The sequence below is a fragment of the Wyeomyia smithii genome, chromosome 2 (genome assembly GCF_029784165.1).
Source record: "Wyeomyia smithii strain HCP4-BCI-WySm-NY-G18 chromosome 2, ASM2978416v1, whole genome shotgun sequence".
Lineage (NCBI taxonomy): Eukaryota > Metazoa > Arthropoda > Insecta > Diptera > Culicidae > Wyeomyia > Wyeomyia smithii.
The window spans coordinates 266,977,028-266,992,590 of record NC_073695.1 but is presented as its reverse complement, the minus strand read 5'-3'; the positions used below and the strand labels follow the sequence as shown (position 1 = coordinate 266,992,590).

The 15,563-nt window shown below is 39.5% G+C and overlaps 1 protein-coding gene across 1 annotated transcript in view; it reads left to right on the top strand.

Moving 5' to 3' along the window:
* Positions 1 to 3,406: 3,406 nt before the first annotated feature.
* Positions 3,407 to 15,563, top strand: part of LOC129720583 (orcokinin peptides type B-like) — a 31,991-nt gene continuing 19,834 nt past the window's right edge. Inside the window, exon 1 of the mRNA XM_055672071.1 lies at positions 3,407 to 3,660. Within this exon, the coding sequence (XP_055528046.1) occupies positions 3,525 to 3,660 (136 nt within the window). The 5' untranslated portion in view covers positions 3,407 to 3,524. The remainder of the gene's footprint in view (positions 3,661 to 15,563) is intronic.

The window sequence follows — 15,563 nt, the reverse complement described above, 5'->3', positions numbered from 1 at the left end:
TGCTGCTGCTTCCGACGGGTCTGCAGACCCATTCTTCCCTTGGCACGCATAACGTTACTCGCCGAGGTTCCAAGCTTTCTCGCCACATCTCGTACTGATACTGAAGGATGCCGCTTGTAGTATTTCTTAACCTTGTCCATTGTGGGATCAACAGGCCCGGGTTTTCTACCACGTCTTGGGGCATCAGTAAATGTGCACTCTTCACAATACTTCCGCAATGCGGTTTGAACTGCTCCGACACTTATACCTTCTCCTCTGGCTAATTTTCTTATAGAAAGACCACTCACGGTGCCCCATTTGTGCACAATTCGCTTTCTTTGCTCGGGAGAAAGGCCACGCATTTTCAAAATTTCGCACTAAATGTTAGAAAAAATGACAGCATCTGTTTCTTTTGGATGTAAACAACAGGACGCAGCCAACGTTTGGTTGAATACTGCACGTTATTTGGAATGACGGTTGATCGTAAGTGTATTTATAATAATTTATAAATTATTATTTTATAATAATTATTATTTTATAATAATTTATAATAATATTTTATAATAATTTGTTGTTATTTTATAATAATTTATTTTATAATAATTTGTAAAACTTAATTGGGTCTTAAAGCTTTGCACGGTTTTCTGATTTTCATGCATCAGGTTAAAGAGTGTAATTTGCAGAGCAGAGTGTGATTTTAAAAAAAATGTTTATGATTATCCTTCAATTTTTAAATGAACAATAAAAAACTGTTCGAAATGCCTAAAAGGACAGTTCGCCCATATACCGTACACGCAAAACTTTTCCTTATTACTTTAGAAGCAATCACGCAAAATTACCTTTTAGGTAACAGATCCATTACTTAAAAAGCAATAAAATTCTTCCCCATTCAAGTAACAACACATACTGTCATATATTTAGCACGTGTTATGAGAGTACGGCTATCTAATAATGGTCGTTTCAACCACATGCAACGTTTTTTCTGTCGAAAAATGCTCCCTCTCCACCTCAAGTCAAAAAAATTCACACACCGTCGCATAAGTTGCACATGTTACAAGTTTTTTCAATCTCCAATTCATCCGGTGGGCGTGTATTAGTTCGCTCGTTGTATGCATACGGAGCAGCGAAAAAATATGACAAGAGCTGCCAAGCAACATTTTCCCCGTCATAGAGTATGCAAACGTTGATGATTTCAAAGACTTGAAATGCGCCTTAAAATGACTTCACGATCTGTAAACTGCGTTAGAGAAAAATAAAAACATTCGCTTTCTTGCAAGCTATTTACAGCACATAATCATTGGTTCATGAAAACTCATTTGGACCTGTTTGAATATACAAAACTCGTGCCCATCCAGAACAATATTCGCAACTTCGGCAACTCTGGTCAGACAGTATTACATATTTCCATTTCAAGTAAACACTGGGGGACGAAACGAAAGTGTTTCTAATTGGACATTTGAGGTTGACGGTTGAGATTCTGATTGTGTGTGGATGAAGGGAGACAAAAATGAACCAGATCGTTGCATCAATACAAATGCAGCGAGTGAAGTCTTGCCAACACATGCATTTCGGTGCTTGGCTGTATGTTCTCCTGCAGAAACACATACAAGCGTGTGGCCGTCATAATTTTTATTACTTTTTGTTTGTTACTTTTTGTGTATAATGCGCAGTCATAAGACACAAAAAGTAATAAGAAATTGCCCAAAAGTAATAAAATATTCCCCGTTTGCGTTGGGTGTATATACATGAGCGAACTGTCATTTAAAACATTTCGAACAGTTTTTGATTGTTCATCAAGAAATCGAAGGATAATTTTTCTAAAATTTTTTTAAAACACGTTTTGCTCAGAAAACGCAGCTTTTTCAAATGATATATAAAAATTGGTATGGCTTCAGGACCCAATTCAATGTTGTTTGATTTTTATATTGTTTGTTTGATATATTTTGCACGAAATTTCTAGCACGGCTTGTGAGTTGATACAACATTGAAATAAACTCGTTCATTCAAGTAGGTTGATTTTAAACCCGCGAGTTGCCATGTCGAAAGCAGGTTATGTCAAACATGGTTTTGGAAACCCGTATATGAATATAGCTAAAAGCTATGAATGTCTTATTTTTGTATATAATCTAGCTTACTGCACGCTTCATGCATCTGATTGAAGTAACTTTTTTTCGCCTCCGGTATTTGTCAAACTTTTGCAGCATTAGATCTTCGAAAGCCTAAATTTGGAAGAATGTTCATCAGCCTGTCTTCTACTACAAGTCTGCTGTCTTCCACAAAAGGTGAAATGTGAAGTTTTGTTTGCATATAATATTGGCTCCCACAACACCTTCTAAAACTCATTAGGTTTTTATTTATAACTTGTCGAAACAGTCAGTTTATCAGCTAAGAAAAGCCGCCCTTCAACGACGTTCGGAATATTGCCAGAATGTGTGTGGGTTTTTAATGTGTCCTTGAAACTATTGCGCCGGCAACTGCAGCGACGCAACAGGTAATCAAAATTGAACCAAGGACTCAATCCTCAATATCATATCGCTGGAATAAACCATGCTTCCCTTTCCACAGCACGCGATTTATTTATTATTACCTCACCATGCGACCAAAGCCATAAACCAAAAGTACTGCACATTAACAAAGGGAACATGTGTTATTGGGCCCAATATGTTGTCGCTTGACGCTTCTCGATCTCAATGGCACCGTAACGATGCAATCCCCGCTAATTGATAATTTAATGGCAGTCTGTGACGTTAGTGATTTCTACTACTTTCACTAAAGTGTTTGATTTTCTAAGCCCACGGCAATTATTTTAGCCACTTCTAATATCGGCCCACGAGAGGGGAGCATTTTGATGGAGGAAAATTACTCTTTATTACCACCAGAATAAATCCGCGACGTGCACTTTAAATTAGTCTATTATTCATAAAATCATTATCCTCGGTCAGCTTCCTCTTGCTGATAAGAACCTTGCCATCAACCACGATCCACTTCCGAACAGATAATAGAGTCTCATCATCAATTGATACGGGGTGCCAAAAGGTATTTATCGCCCGTGATGTTGATTGACTAATCGCAGCCATCGTGGTTGTCTTCATTCTCCAGTGCAGTAAGGCAACGGAAACCCGTAACCCCCCGCCTCCGTTGGGTGAGCTTTTTTTTATCATCATCGCTACCAAGTGACGAACCGTCATCAACGGACGACGAGCGAACATCAGAGAGTGCCGCTAGTGCAGTAAGGCAACGGAAACCCGTAACCCCCCGCCTCCGTTGGGTGAGCTTTTTTTTTATCATCATCGCTACCAAGTGACGAACCGTCATCAACGGACGACGAGCGAACATCAGAGAGTGCCGCTTGCCAAGCGGCTACACGCACTAGGAGAGAGCACTATAAAAAGGATTCCGTCGCACCGGTGAACCAACAATCACGCAACATCCGCTGACCGATAAGCATCTCCTTATCCTGCCAGTGCTCTAGAACGCCCCGAGTGACATTTGTGCTGTGCCCCCCAGAAGCAGGAAAAGCAACAGTTGTTAGCTCGTGTTACGAAATGTTCAAGTTCCACGTGGTTTGTGTCGTTCTGCTGGTGGTGGCCTGCCTAGCCTGGACCGAGGCGTTACCCGTCAAGGAACAGGGAGTTGAGGATTTAATCGACAGGCTGCAGCAACTGAAACAACTAAACGATGGTAAATTGTCCGGCCACAGTTGTGTGGCTCTTTCTGTACCACTTGTGCTGAGTTTAGTGAATTGTCTAAAAATCAACAAAAAATAAGTGTGTCTCTTGTCAAATTGAAACGTACAAACGGTTCTCATGTCCTCTCATCCTATTGTTAAACTGTGTTTTTGTCGATAAACTGTTATCCAACGCGCGCGCTCCCTGTCTCCGTGAAGAGGTCAGCCTTTTCAATTTCCGTTTGATTGCTTCTACCGATCGGGGAAACATGGTAAAGCAACAATCTCCCAAGAACTACAGGGGAAGGGAAGTGTAATTAAACTAACGTCTCCGATTCCAGTGGATCGTTTTTTACCAACAGTTGCTAACTTGACCTCGGATGGAATGGAAATAATCTAAGTACTGACACCGGTTTTGTATATATGGAATTAGCGAATGTAACAAATTATACGACTTTGTATAATTCTACTTGTGAAACTACGAACTAAATCAGTTGGCACACTCCGAGCAAATTTCCAATTCCCACCTAGGAGGGAGTGAAAATAGAAAGCAAAATATTTGGTACAATGTTTGATATTGTATCAGAAAGACATGTTAGCCAACGCTTTCAACAATTCAATTTTTCATTCTCAAGTCATTGGAGAAGAAAATAAACCACCTGGTACATTTTTATTCTTTCCGTTTTACCTGCTAGCTTAGTTATCATTACCGTTTGAATGATTTTTTTTTAAACTTATGAAAATGCAATTCTATTCAATCTGTGTGCAACTGAACATTCAGGATTAGTCATGTAACTAGTGACGGTTGATAGCCAGAAATCGAAAAAATTGAATTCAAAATAAATTGACAATTGAGTTGAATACATAATTAGAAGGAAGGAAGGACTTAAGCGGCGCTAAAGATTTTGGGCCATATTTATTTCCACCAATCTTCATTAATAATTTGCCAATTAAACCCATAGACCTTTTTAACCTGGCTGTCTGCTCGTTCTAGAGAAATGAAGGAAAAATTTTTACCGATCTTCAAATCTGGTCAAAAATTGACGATAATTCGAAAAAATCAGAGCTTATTTGATTCACACCGGGTAAACCCCAAGATTCTCATTTAGGGTAGCTGTTATTCTATATTATCTCAAAGTTTTTTTATACGCTGCCGACAATTAAGGTTTTCAGAAAATATGAACAATGATGATCTTGATATTTTGAAGAGCAGAGTTTGAGTTTTCGAAACATGGAATGTTTTTTCCTACACCGTGAAGGTTGTGGTTTTTTTTTTTTCAATAGGGAGGGGGATGTTTTGTGATTAATTTATTTATTTACTGATATTAGTTCAAAATTTATATTGTGTGTTCTGCCACAAACGGTGAAATATCAACACAATTACATAAGGTTGTGGTTATAATTGACGCGATTTGGTAATGGCTAGGGACATTAAAATTCACAGGAATGGTTGGTTAGCTATAATCTTTTAGTTTTTCCCGGTCAAATATAATGATTCTTGTTCTCTTTTGGAAATTGGGTTACGAAAAGTGAATTTTGAAAAGCTTTTCTTTTCAATAAAAAAAAACATCTAAAGATTTCGTATGTACAGTGCCTCCATAGTTATGGGTCAGCTACAATTATGGGTCACTTTTACGCAAATACGTCTATTCTCACGAAACTGAACAATTTTCATTAGCAGTGGTATTTTTTATAACTCACTTGTAACCTCATTTATACGATTTATATGATGTAAAGTTGAAAATGTCACTAAAAACTATAATTCTGCTCGGTGCAATAAGTGAAGCGACCCATAATTTTAGTAATGTTACATTTTGCGGTACACAATTGTGTGTCAGTCCATATTTTGGCTATTTTTATTACTTTTACATGATGATGCATCAAGACTGAACAAAATAACTTATTATCAAGCTTTCATAACAATAAAATAACTTGCGTTTTGTATTTTGACGATTTTATAGATTAAATGATTTTGAATGCCAAAAATGACCCATAATTGTGTCTTTTGCTATGTAAGTGATATTTTTCTTCCCAACCAATTTACACACATCAACTGCAGTGAAACTAATCGTTGATTGAAGGTACACATCAAAACACAGAGATAGATAGTAAAACATTCGTAGCTGATAACTTCCGATTTTATATCCATTTTTGAACATTCAGACAACACGTTGACTGACCCATAATTGTAGAGGGACTGTAAACAATATCCTTATTAGAATCGAAATTTTGTCTTCATACAAATTTTTACACTAATTTCATCACAAGTAACTTGGTAATTCTGGTTTCCCTAAGTCGATTATGACGACCAGAATTTTGTAACAGGCGAAGCATATTTATAACGAAATACGAGTTTTCATAACAAATGTTCACGGTTTGTTGTTCGTTTGTGTGTCTTTCCATGATACAACGGCTAGTATACTGAACTACTTGGTTTTGACGGATGACACTTGGGTGCCATTATACATCAGTGCTACCAACTTGCCAACTACCAACTTGTCATAGAAATCATTCATTATTATGATGTTTATTGTTCAAATCACATTATAGGATAATGATTCATGCTTCGAAAAATCAAAAATAAATTCCTTTTCGGAATGTTTCATCTTAAAAATGAATTGTTGGATTATAAATCATCGAACCAATCGGTTTATAAGATCGAAGTTTTCAAAAATCTCAAGCAACTAGAACAGTGAAAATGTTCACACAATTGAGCCCACATTGATCACGATTTTTCCAAGCCAAATGACTGTTTTAATCATGTAAAAAATTAAACATATGTAAGACATGTTTGAAACTTTTGAAAAAGAACTCTATGGCCAAAACAATGAAACTACCAACATGTTTAACCATTTAGACCAACCAATTATGCTTAATTTATGCCACCTACTCAAACCATAATAGTTCACTATCATCTTATATCTTCAAACTAACTTGGAAAACATATTGTCATTTCTTAGGATTGTTAGTTAGCGATTTTTTTTTCCTCATATATCATTTATTTGACACGCACAAATACAATATAATGTTTAACGGCGCCAATTATATCTGGTGACTTAAAAACTAAACGCAAATTTTTTATCCTCGCTGCCGACTACGAGCTGAAATTAAGTCTAACTTAAAACTAGCATGAATTTTTCAATCATTGTTTTGTTGTTGAATGGTCGTCTGATGCTCTTCGAATGGCCGATGTCATGAGCTGGGGCAGAGGTTTGTATTCTCGGGTCCTGGAGGTATTGTGCGGGGTCTAGTTGCTGGTTATGGTTCGTTGTTGTTGTTCGCTAGTTTTCAAGTGGCCGTTTGGTATGTGCCGCTGAGCCAAAATATCACTGAAGGCCTCGGGTTCTCAGGTCGTGGCGAATTCGAGTGGGGTGCAGTTGCTGATTCCAAGATCTGTGCTTAAGGTTCAAACGTGTTCTTGTCGTTTTGTTGGGTGTAGACGGAGGGGAACGGGACTAGACTGGGGCATGGATGGATTTTAGGAAAACGTATATAAGAGTCATGTAGGGTATGTCACGGCTCGCCAATACATCACGAACAGGTACAGCTGGCCGTCTACCTCCGGCCTCAAGGGAAGCTACTAATTTAGACCTGGCGTCACGGTGGACAGGGCATGACCAAACAACGTGCTCTATGTCGTGATAACCTTCACCACAGGCACAGATACCACTTTCCCCGAGCCCAATACGACGGAGATGCGCATCAAATCTATAGTGATTGGACATAAGCCGAGACATCACGCAAATGAAATCCCGACCTACATCCAACCCCTTGAACCACGGATTCGTCGATACCTTGGGTATAATGGGATGTAACCACCTTCCCAGTTCCCCTCTGGTCCAAGAATTTTGCCAACTGATGATCGTATTCTGACATACAAATGCAAAAAATTCATTAAAAGCAATTGGTCTTTCATAAATTTCACCGTTTGTTGTGCCCACCTTAGCCAAAGAGTCCGCTTTCTCATTGCCCGGTATCGAGCAGTGAGGAGGGACCCACACTAAGGTAATCTGAGAAGATTTTTCGGATAAAGCACTCAGATGTTCCCGTATTTTCCCCAGGAAATACGGAGAGTGCTTAACATCTTTCATCGATCGGAGAGCCTCAATGGAACTGGGACTGTCCGTAAAGATGAAATAATGGTCCGTGGGCATTTTTTCGATAATCCCTAGGGTGTACTGAATTGCAGCTAATTCTGCGACGTAAACAGAAGCAGGATTATCGAGCTTATGGTAGACGGTTAAATTGTTATTGAAGATACCGAAGCCAGTGGACCCATCAAGAAGTGATCCGTCAGTGTAGAACATATTGTCGCAGTTGATGTTTCGATATTTATTAGAAAAAATTTTGGGGATCTGCTGCACGCGTAAATGATCCGGGATTCCACGGGTTTCGTCTATCATGGATGTATCCAAAAACACAGTAGAATTAGAAGTATTCAATAAGTTGACACGATTTGGAATATTCGAAGAAGGATTGATATTTTGGGACATGTGATTGAAATACAATGTCAAAAAACGGGTTTGAGAATTAAGTTCGATTAACCTTTCAAAATTTTCAATCACAGGACGGTTCAAGACCTCACATTTGATAAGAATACGAAAGACAGGCTCCAAAAACGGGTTTTCAAAGGTAGAACTCCAGCTAAGACCTCAAAACTCATCGTATGGGTCGTTTGCATGCAACCTAAGGCGATACGCAAACAACGATATTGTATTCGCTCCAGTTTGATCAAATGTGTGTTTGCTGCGGAGCGAAAGCAGAAACACCCGTACTCAATAACAGACAATATCGTTGTTTGGTAAAGCCTTATAAGGTCTCCTGGGTGGGCTCCCCACCATTGTCCGGTTATTGTACGAAGAAAATTCACTCTTTGTTGACATTTTTTCATCAGATACCTCACGTGGCAACCCCAGGTGCCTTTAGAGTCGAACCAGATACCAAGATATTTGTGTACCAAAACCTGAGAAATCGTTTTACCCATTAATTGTGTTTGAAGCTGAGCAGGTTCATGCTTCCTAGAAAAAACTACTATCTCAGTCTTCTCCGGAGAGAATTCGATACCTAGCTGTAAAGCCCAAGCAGACAAATTGTCCATGGTATCTTGCAATGGTCCTTGCAAATCGGCAGCTTTGTCTCCTGTAACAGAGATTACACTGTCGTCTGCAAGTTGTCTTATCGTGCATGAATTTGCCAGACATTCGTCGATGTCATTTACATAAAAGTTGTAAAGAAGGGGGCTTAAACATGAGCCCTGGGGAAGACCCATGTAGCTAATGCGAAAAGTTGCCAAATCGCCGTGCGTAAAATGCACGTGCTTTTCGGACAACAAATTGTGCAAAAAATTGTTCAAAATTGGAGAAAATCCTTGTCGGTGAAGTTTACCCGAAAGAATGTCAATAGAAACGAAATCAAAAGCCCCCTTAATGTCCAAGAACGCAGACGCCATTTGTTCTTTGCGAGCATACGCCAGCTGAATATCTGTTGAAAGCAACGCAAGACAATCATTCGTCCCTTTGGCACGGCGGAAGCCAAATTGAGTATCTTTAATTCGACCCAATGGTCTAAACGACGGAGTATCATTTTTTCCATCAACTTCCGGATACAGGATAGCATTGCAACCGGCCTATAAGAGTTGTGATCAGAAGCTGGTTTCCCTGGTTTTTGGATGGCGATCACCTTCACTTGTCTCCAATCCTGCGGTACAATATTTTGCTCCAGGAACTTATTGAACAAGCTCAACAAGCGCCTCTTGGCATTGCCGGGTGGATTCTTCAACAAGTTGAATTTGATTCTATCTAACCCAGGCGCGTTATTGTTACAGGACAGAAGGGCAACTGAAAATTCTGCCATCGTAAAAGGTGATTCTATCGCGTCGTGGCCCGGAGACGCATCGCGAACAATGTTTTGCTCAGGAACAGAGTCCGGACATACTTTCCTGGCAAAATCAAATATCTACCGACTTGAAGACTCCTCGCTTTCGTTGACCGTTACGCGATTCCGCATTCTTCGGCCTGTGTTCCAAAGAGTGCTCTTCGATGTCTCCCTCGACGTCTCGTTTACGAGCCGACGCCAATATCCGCGTTTCTTTGCTTTAGCCAAGCTTTTAAGCTTGGTATCAAGCTCCGAATACCGTATATAGTCGCCAGGTATACCTCCCTTCTGGAAGGCCAAAAACGCGTCGGATCTTTGCGTGTAGACATCGGAGCACTCTTGGTCCCACCACGGAGTGGGAGGCCGTTCTTTGATCGTTACGCCGGGATATTTCTTCGTTTGGGCTTGCAACGCGGCGTCGAGAATCAAGCCCGCGAGAAGGTTGTATTCTTCAAGTGGTGGATGATGTTGAATCGACTCGACCGCTTTCGAAATCGTTTCCTCGTATAACTTCCAATCGACATTCCGTGTGAGGTCATACGGAATGTCAATTGGTCGCATGCGAGTTGACCCGTTTGTAATTGAAATAAGAATAGGCAGATGGTCGCTACCGTGAGGATCGAGGATTACCTTCCATGTGCAATCCAACCGTAGCGACGTCGAACATAAGGATAGATCCAAAGCGCTTGGGCGCGCTGGAGGTTTCGGGATACGTGTCATTTCACCGTTGTTTAAAATAGTCATGTCGAAGTCATCGCGAAGGTTATAGATTAAAGAGGAGCGGTTATCATTGTAAGGGGAACCCCAAGCCACACCATGAGAGTTGAAGTCTCCCAAAATCAAACGTGGCGAGGGAAGAAGTTCTATTAAATCAAAGAGCAGCCGTTGCCCAACCTGTGCTCTGGGAGGAATATATATTGAGGCAATACAAAGCTTTTTACCTTGTATTGTCATTTGACATACGACAACTTCGATGCCTGGAATCGAGGGGAGGTTAATACGATAGAAAGAATAGCACTTTTTAATCCCTAAAAGTACTCCTCCATATGGGGTGTCTCGATCAAGGCGAATAATATTAAAATCATGGAAGTTGAGATCAATATTTGAAGTAAGCCAAGTTTCACAAAGGGAAAATGCATCGCATTTGTTTTTATTTATCAAAACTTTAAACGAATCAATTTTTGGTGAAATACTTCTACAATTCCACTGTAAGACAGAGATAGAATCCTTCATATACGCAGTTGAATTAGGCATCGAAGAATACAATCGCTGCAAGGAGGGGCCATTGGGCAGTCAACTGCTTCAAAAATGATCTAACTGTTGGGAGGAATGCTGTAAGAAAAATTTTAATTGGATCGGGTACATTGAAATTTTCAAAAATCCAGTCCACAATGTCAGAAAAATCCACTAATCCAGAGTTTGTTTCATCAACTGGATGTGCAAAAGGAACAACTGGGGTTTTAGATGTTCCTGACAGTGCTGGGAACTCCTTCTGGGACTTTAAATTTGCAAGCCCAGGAGAAGTTTGCTTCGGTTTTTCCGCAGCACTGTTTGGTTTGTTCGTACTTTTCATTACACTTTGGGAAATCTTAGGACCTTTACGGGGAAGTTTAGGAGAAGAAACATTTTTCCTCTTCCTAGACTCCCCAGGATTGGCATTAGATGTTCCCGCAGATGAATCGTCAGAATCGGTTTCATCAGAGGACAACAGATCATAAGGGTTTGATGTAATGGGAGAAGTGGTCACTGTCTTCTTCAGCATCTCAGCATAAGAACGCTTTGAACGCTCCTTAAGTGACCGCTTGATTTTATCTCTGCGCTGCATGTACACCGGGCATGTGGAGAGCTCATGCTGGTTTTCCCCACAGTGAATACATTTTTCAGCATTAACACTGCAAGAATCTTCCGCATGAGTCTCCCCACACTTGCTACATCGTGTCTTATTGCAGCAGTAGGCGGCTGTGTGGCCTAACTGCTTGCAATTGGTGCAATTCATAACACGGGGTACATACAATCGCACAGGCAGACGAACCCGGTCGATCGAGACGTGGCTAGGGAGTGCAGATCCGGCAAACGTAACGCGAAACCAGTCTGACGGAGTGTAAACTTTTTTACCGCCGACGAGAGACATGGACCGCAATTGCTTACAATCCAAAATCTTCGCCTGTGTTCCGGTATTTTTGAAGCAACCGGTTGCGCTTTTTAGGATACACTCGACAGACAGACTCGAATCGGTTATGACACCGTCGATCTCCACGTCTCGTGCGGGTATGTAAACGCGATACTCGCGTGTGAAGAGCTCAGAGCAAGCGATAGCATTGGCCTGTGCCAGATCACTGACCACGACACGGCCTTGTACCCCTTCGTCAGGTCTTTAGAAATTTGCAGTATGTTTAATCGCTTTGAATTCACTCCTGCCTTTGGACGAAAATAAACAGTATAGCTGCCCTGTTGAGATCCTTCCGGGTAAAGCCTGGGGCGAGGGGGGACTGGAGAATGAACAGGGGAGGGGGTAACAGAAGGGTCAGGGTCAGGGGGGCTCGGGGATGGTGGCACGGGAGGCGAGGGATCTATATCCATCGCGCTAAATGTAGCGCACTAGCGAACTAGCGCCGACAAGAACACGTACCTATTTACTTCTTCCTTCCAGCAGTGGTTGTCCGATCGTTCGAAGCTGCACCCAAAGCAGCCAGCAGCACCAGTACAGCAGCACCAATACAGCCACCAGCAGTGAGCCGGGTGTGAGATCACTCAGCACAGCGACACGACTCGACTGTCAAATGATGGCCTTGAATTAGAAAGATCTATTCACTGTGCACAGATCAAAACTGCAGCCGGGTACAGAACGTAGCGACACAACTCACAATCTAGTTGGCCTTTAGCGCGAATAATACACTCTTTTGTTTGGCTATTCGTACACACGGACCGGATTGTAATAGAACGACCACTTTGCACGTCCGTTTCTGTCGAGTGTTCGACGCGGAATGAAGCGCCTTCTTTTAATCACCTATCGCTTTTCTGCATTTTTTTTAACGCCGTCAACTGAGACTACGGCGTGTCGAGAAACTATAGCAGGCGCAGCGAGATCAGACGATCATGTGAAAGGATCCGTGTTGAGTATTTTCGTCACTGCGACCAACTTTTCTACATTTTGTGACATGTGAAAGGATACTATGATATGGTTCACGAAACTACGGTCGCACGAGTAGAGTGATAAAAGGACACAAATAGGAAGACGAATTACACAGTGCAACAAAAATTTACTTTACTTCTGCCTTGGCTTCTATATTAGATTTTATGATGTTTCTCGACGCAAGAACAAATTCCCCCGAGTTTAAACACATTTCACATTGAGGGTCAACAGTGACGCCATTTTGAATTTTTGAGAAATCGGAAATTTTCTATGTTTTTTCAACGCCATTTTGTTTTAAAGCCAAATATCAAAATTCTGGGGAGGATCATATTAACAACGAATTGTTAATGGGGGTCGTACACAAATTACGTAACGCATGAAGGGGGGGAGGGGGTTGAGTCAGCGTTACTTATTGTTACGTAGGGGGGAGGAGGGGTGGTAGTAGAGACAGTTACGTAACTGTGATGATTGCTCGAAATTGAAAATTTCGGAGGGGGGTCAGGCTGATCAGCGTTGCGTAATTTCAGGGGGGGGGAGTCATGTCGAACATAGGGGGGCGGGAGTGAGTCTGAAATCTAGATTTTTAGCGTTACGTAATTTGTGTACGACGCCTTGTATCCTTGAGTTTCGCTTGAACTATTGATATTACATTAAACAGATTTCAAATAAGGCTGATACAAATTTCGAATTCTTTTTATGTCCAAGGTTATCAAAGTTAGCAGAGGGGGTGGCAAAAAATAAATAACACCGAGACGAAAAAAAAAATATATCTTTGATCAAAGTTTGTGTGCAAGTTATGACGTTTGTAACTTGCACTCATATAAATGTTGAAAAATAACACTTTATTATTATTAGTACCGTAAACTGGGGTGACTTTGATCATTTTTTTGATTGTATCTCAAATATTTTCAGAATATACTGAAAACAATATTATTCGATATTTTCAAAATAAGTACTGGCATGCATTGAAAAAGATTTAGTCACTACTTCAAAAGTTTAGCAACAATTTTGCTGTTTTTAAATATGCTCTGAAAATTTTTCACCAATCATCATTCCGGGGTGACTTTGATCACTTCATTGTTTTGATGAATTTGGTGTAACACTTTGCTACTTCCACTAAATTTAACAGCCTTAAACGACTCAAACGAGTTTTTAAATATGGAAAGCAATTTGGGGGCCATTCACATTCTACGTGAACAGTTAATAATGGCGAATGTACAAGATTCATACAAAATTTTTAGAATATATATGAATGATTATCCACTGAGAGAGAAGGTGGTCTAAAATCATCAAAAACTAGTCCACGAGGAATATGACTTATGAAATTGGCCAAATTTGCATGTTACTTCACGTCTTGGGTTTTTGTTAAGAAGAAATATGTAATACGCTGTGGAGAATATTGGGACTCAACATTGCCTTTGAGGAAAAACATGCAAAAATAACAATAAAATGTATTGTTATAATATTTGTTCATCTTAAGAACTAATCTGGGAACAAAATAAAAAAAACTTTACGTATTGCAACTTGTTGTTTTGAATCTGCTTGAACCGATTGTTTGTATGCAACAAAAATCGCCAAAAATACACTTTATTTTCAATTTATATTTTAGCATGAAAAACACTCTTTAAATAGCAGGAAATGCATGAATAGTAGCAATGCGAATATATATATCCACGTAATCAGTGAAGATTACGACAAGTCCCAAACACTACGAGTGCTTTTTTACCACATTTTCAAAAAAGAGGTGCAGTGATGAAAGTCACCCCGGTGATCAAAGTCACCCCAGTTTACGGTATTCATTTCGCTTGCCTTTCGACGACACTCTCGCTGTCACCTGACTTGTTTGTTGCTAAATTAAGCATTTATGCTGTCGGACAACCAATGAAATGAACAAAACGGTTTGAGCTTTTTTTTATAGGGGGGGAATGTTTGTAATGATTTATTTATGTACTAATATCTATTCAGAATTAATATTGTGTGTTCTGCCACAAATGGTGACATTTCAACACTATTATATTATATATATATATATATATATATATATATATATATATATATATATATATATATATATATATATATATATATATATATATATATATATATATATATATATATATATATATATTTGTACGCTTTTTTATATTATTGAATGTTATTAGCTTTCGCAGTTAAGTTAATGTAATTGTAGGAAAATTATTAAACCAACTTGTCAAGAGAAAAAAAGGAATAAAACGAAACTTAAAATAAACTTAAAACTATCTAACTGACTATAAAGTGAGCTAATCGTTGCAATTGAGGATTGCAACGATTTTTGTCGGAATTTGTTGATAATTTGGCTTGACATATTTTCTAATGTTTCTACATTAGTGAGCCTATGTAGCTCGTTCATGCGTAACCAGGGAGGACGCTTCAAAATCATTTTCAAAGGTTTATTCTGAATCCTTTGAAGTGTCTTCTTCCTGGTTGTACAACAACTTGTCCAGATGGGTACTGCATATAACATTGCTGGCCTAAAAACTTGTTTGTAAATTAACAGTTTATTCTTGAGACAAAGTCTAGAATTCCTGTTAATAAGAGGATATAAACATTTGATAAACTTATTGCACTTTGACTGGATATTTTCAATGTGCTCCTTGAAAGTAAGATTCTAATCATAAATTAGCCCTAAGTATTTAACTTGATCAGACCAATTTAAGACCACACCGTTCATCTTAATAACGTGCTTATGGGTGGGTTTGAGAAATGAAACTCTTGGCTTATGAGGAAAAATAATTAACTGTGTTTTTGAAGCATTAGGGGAAATCCTCCATTTCTGCAAGTATGAAGAAAATATATCTAAACTTTTTTGTAGCCGACTGCATATAACACGAAGGCTTTTTCCTTTTGCGGAAATGCTTGTATCGTCAC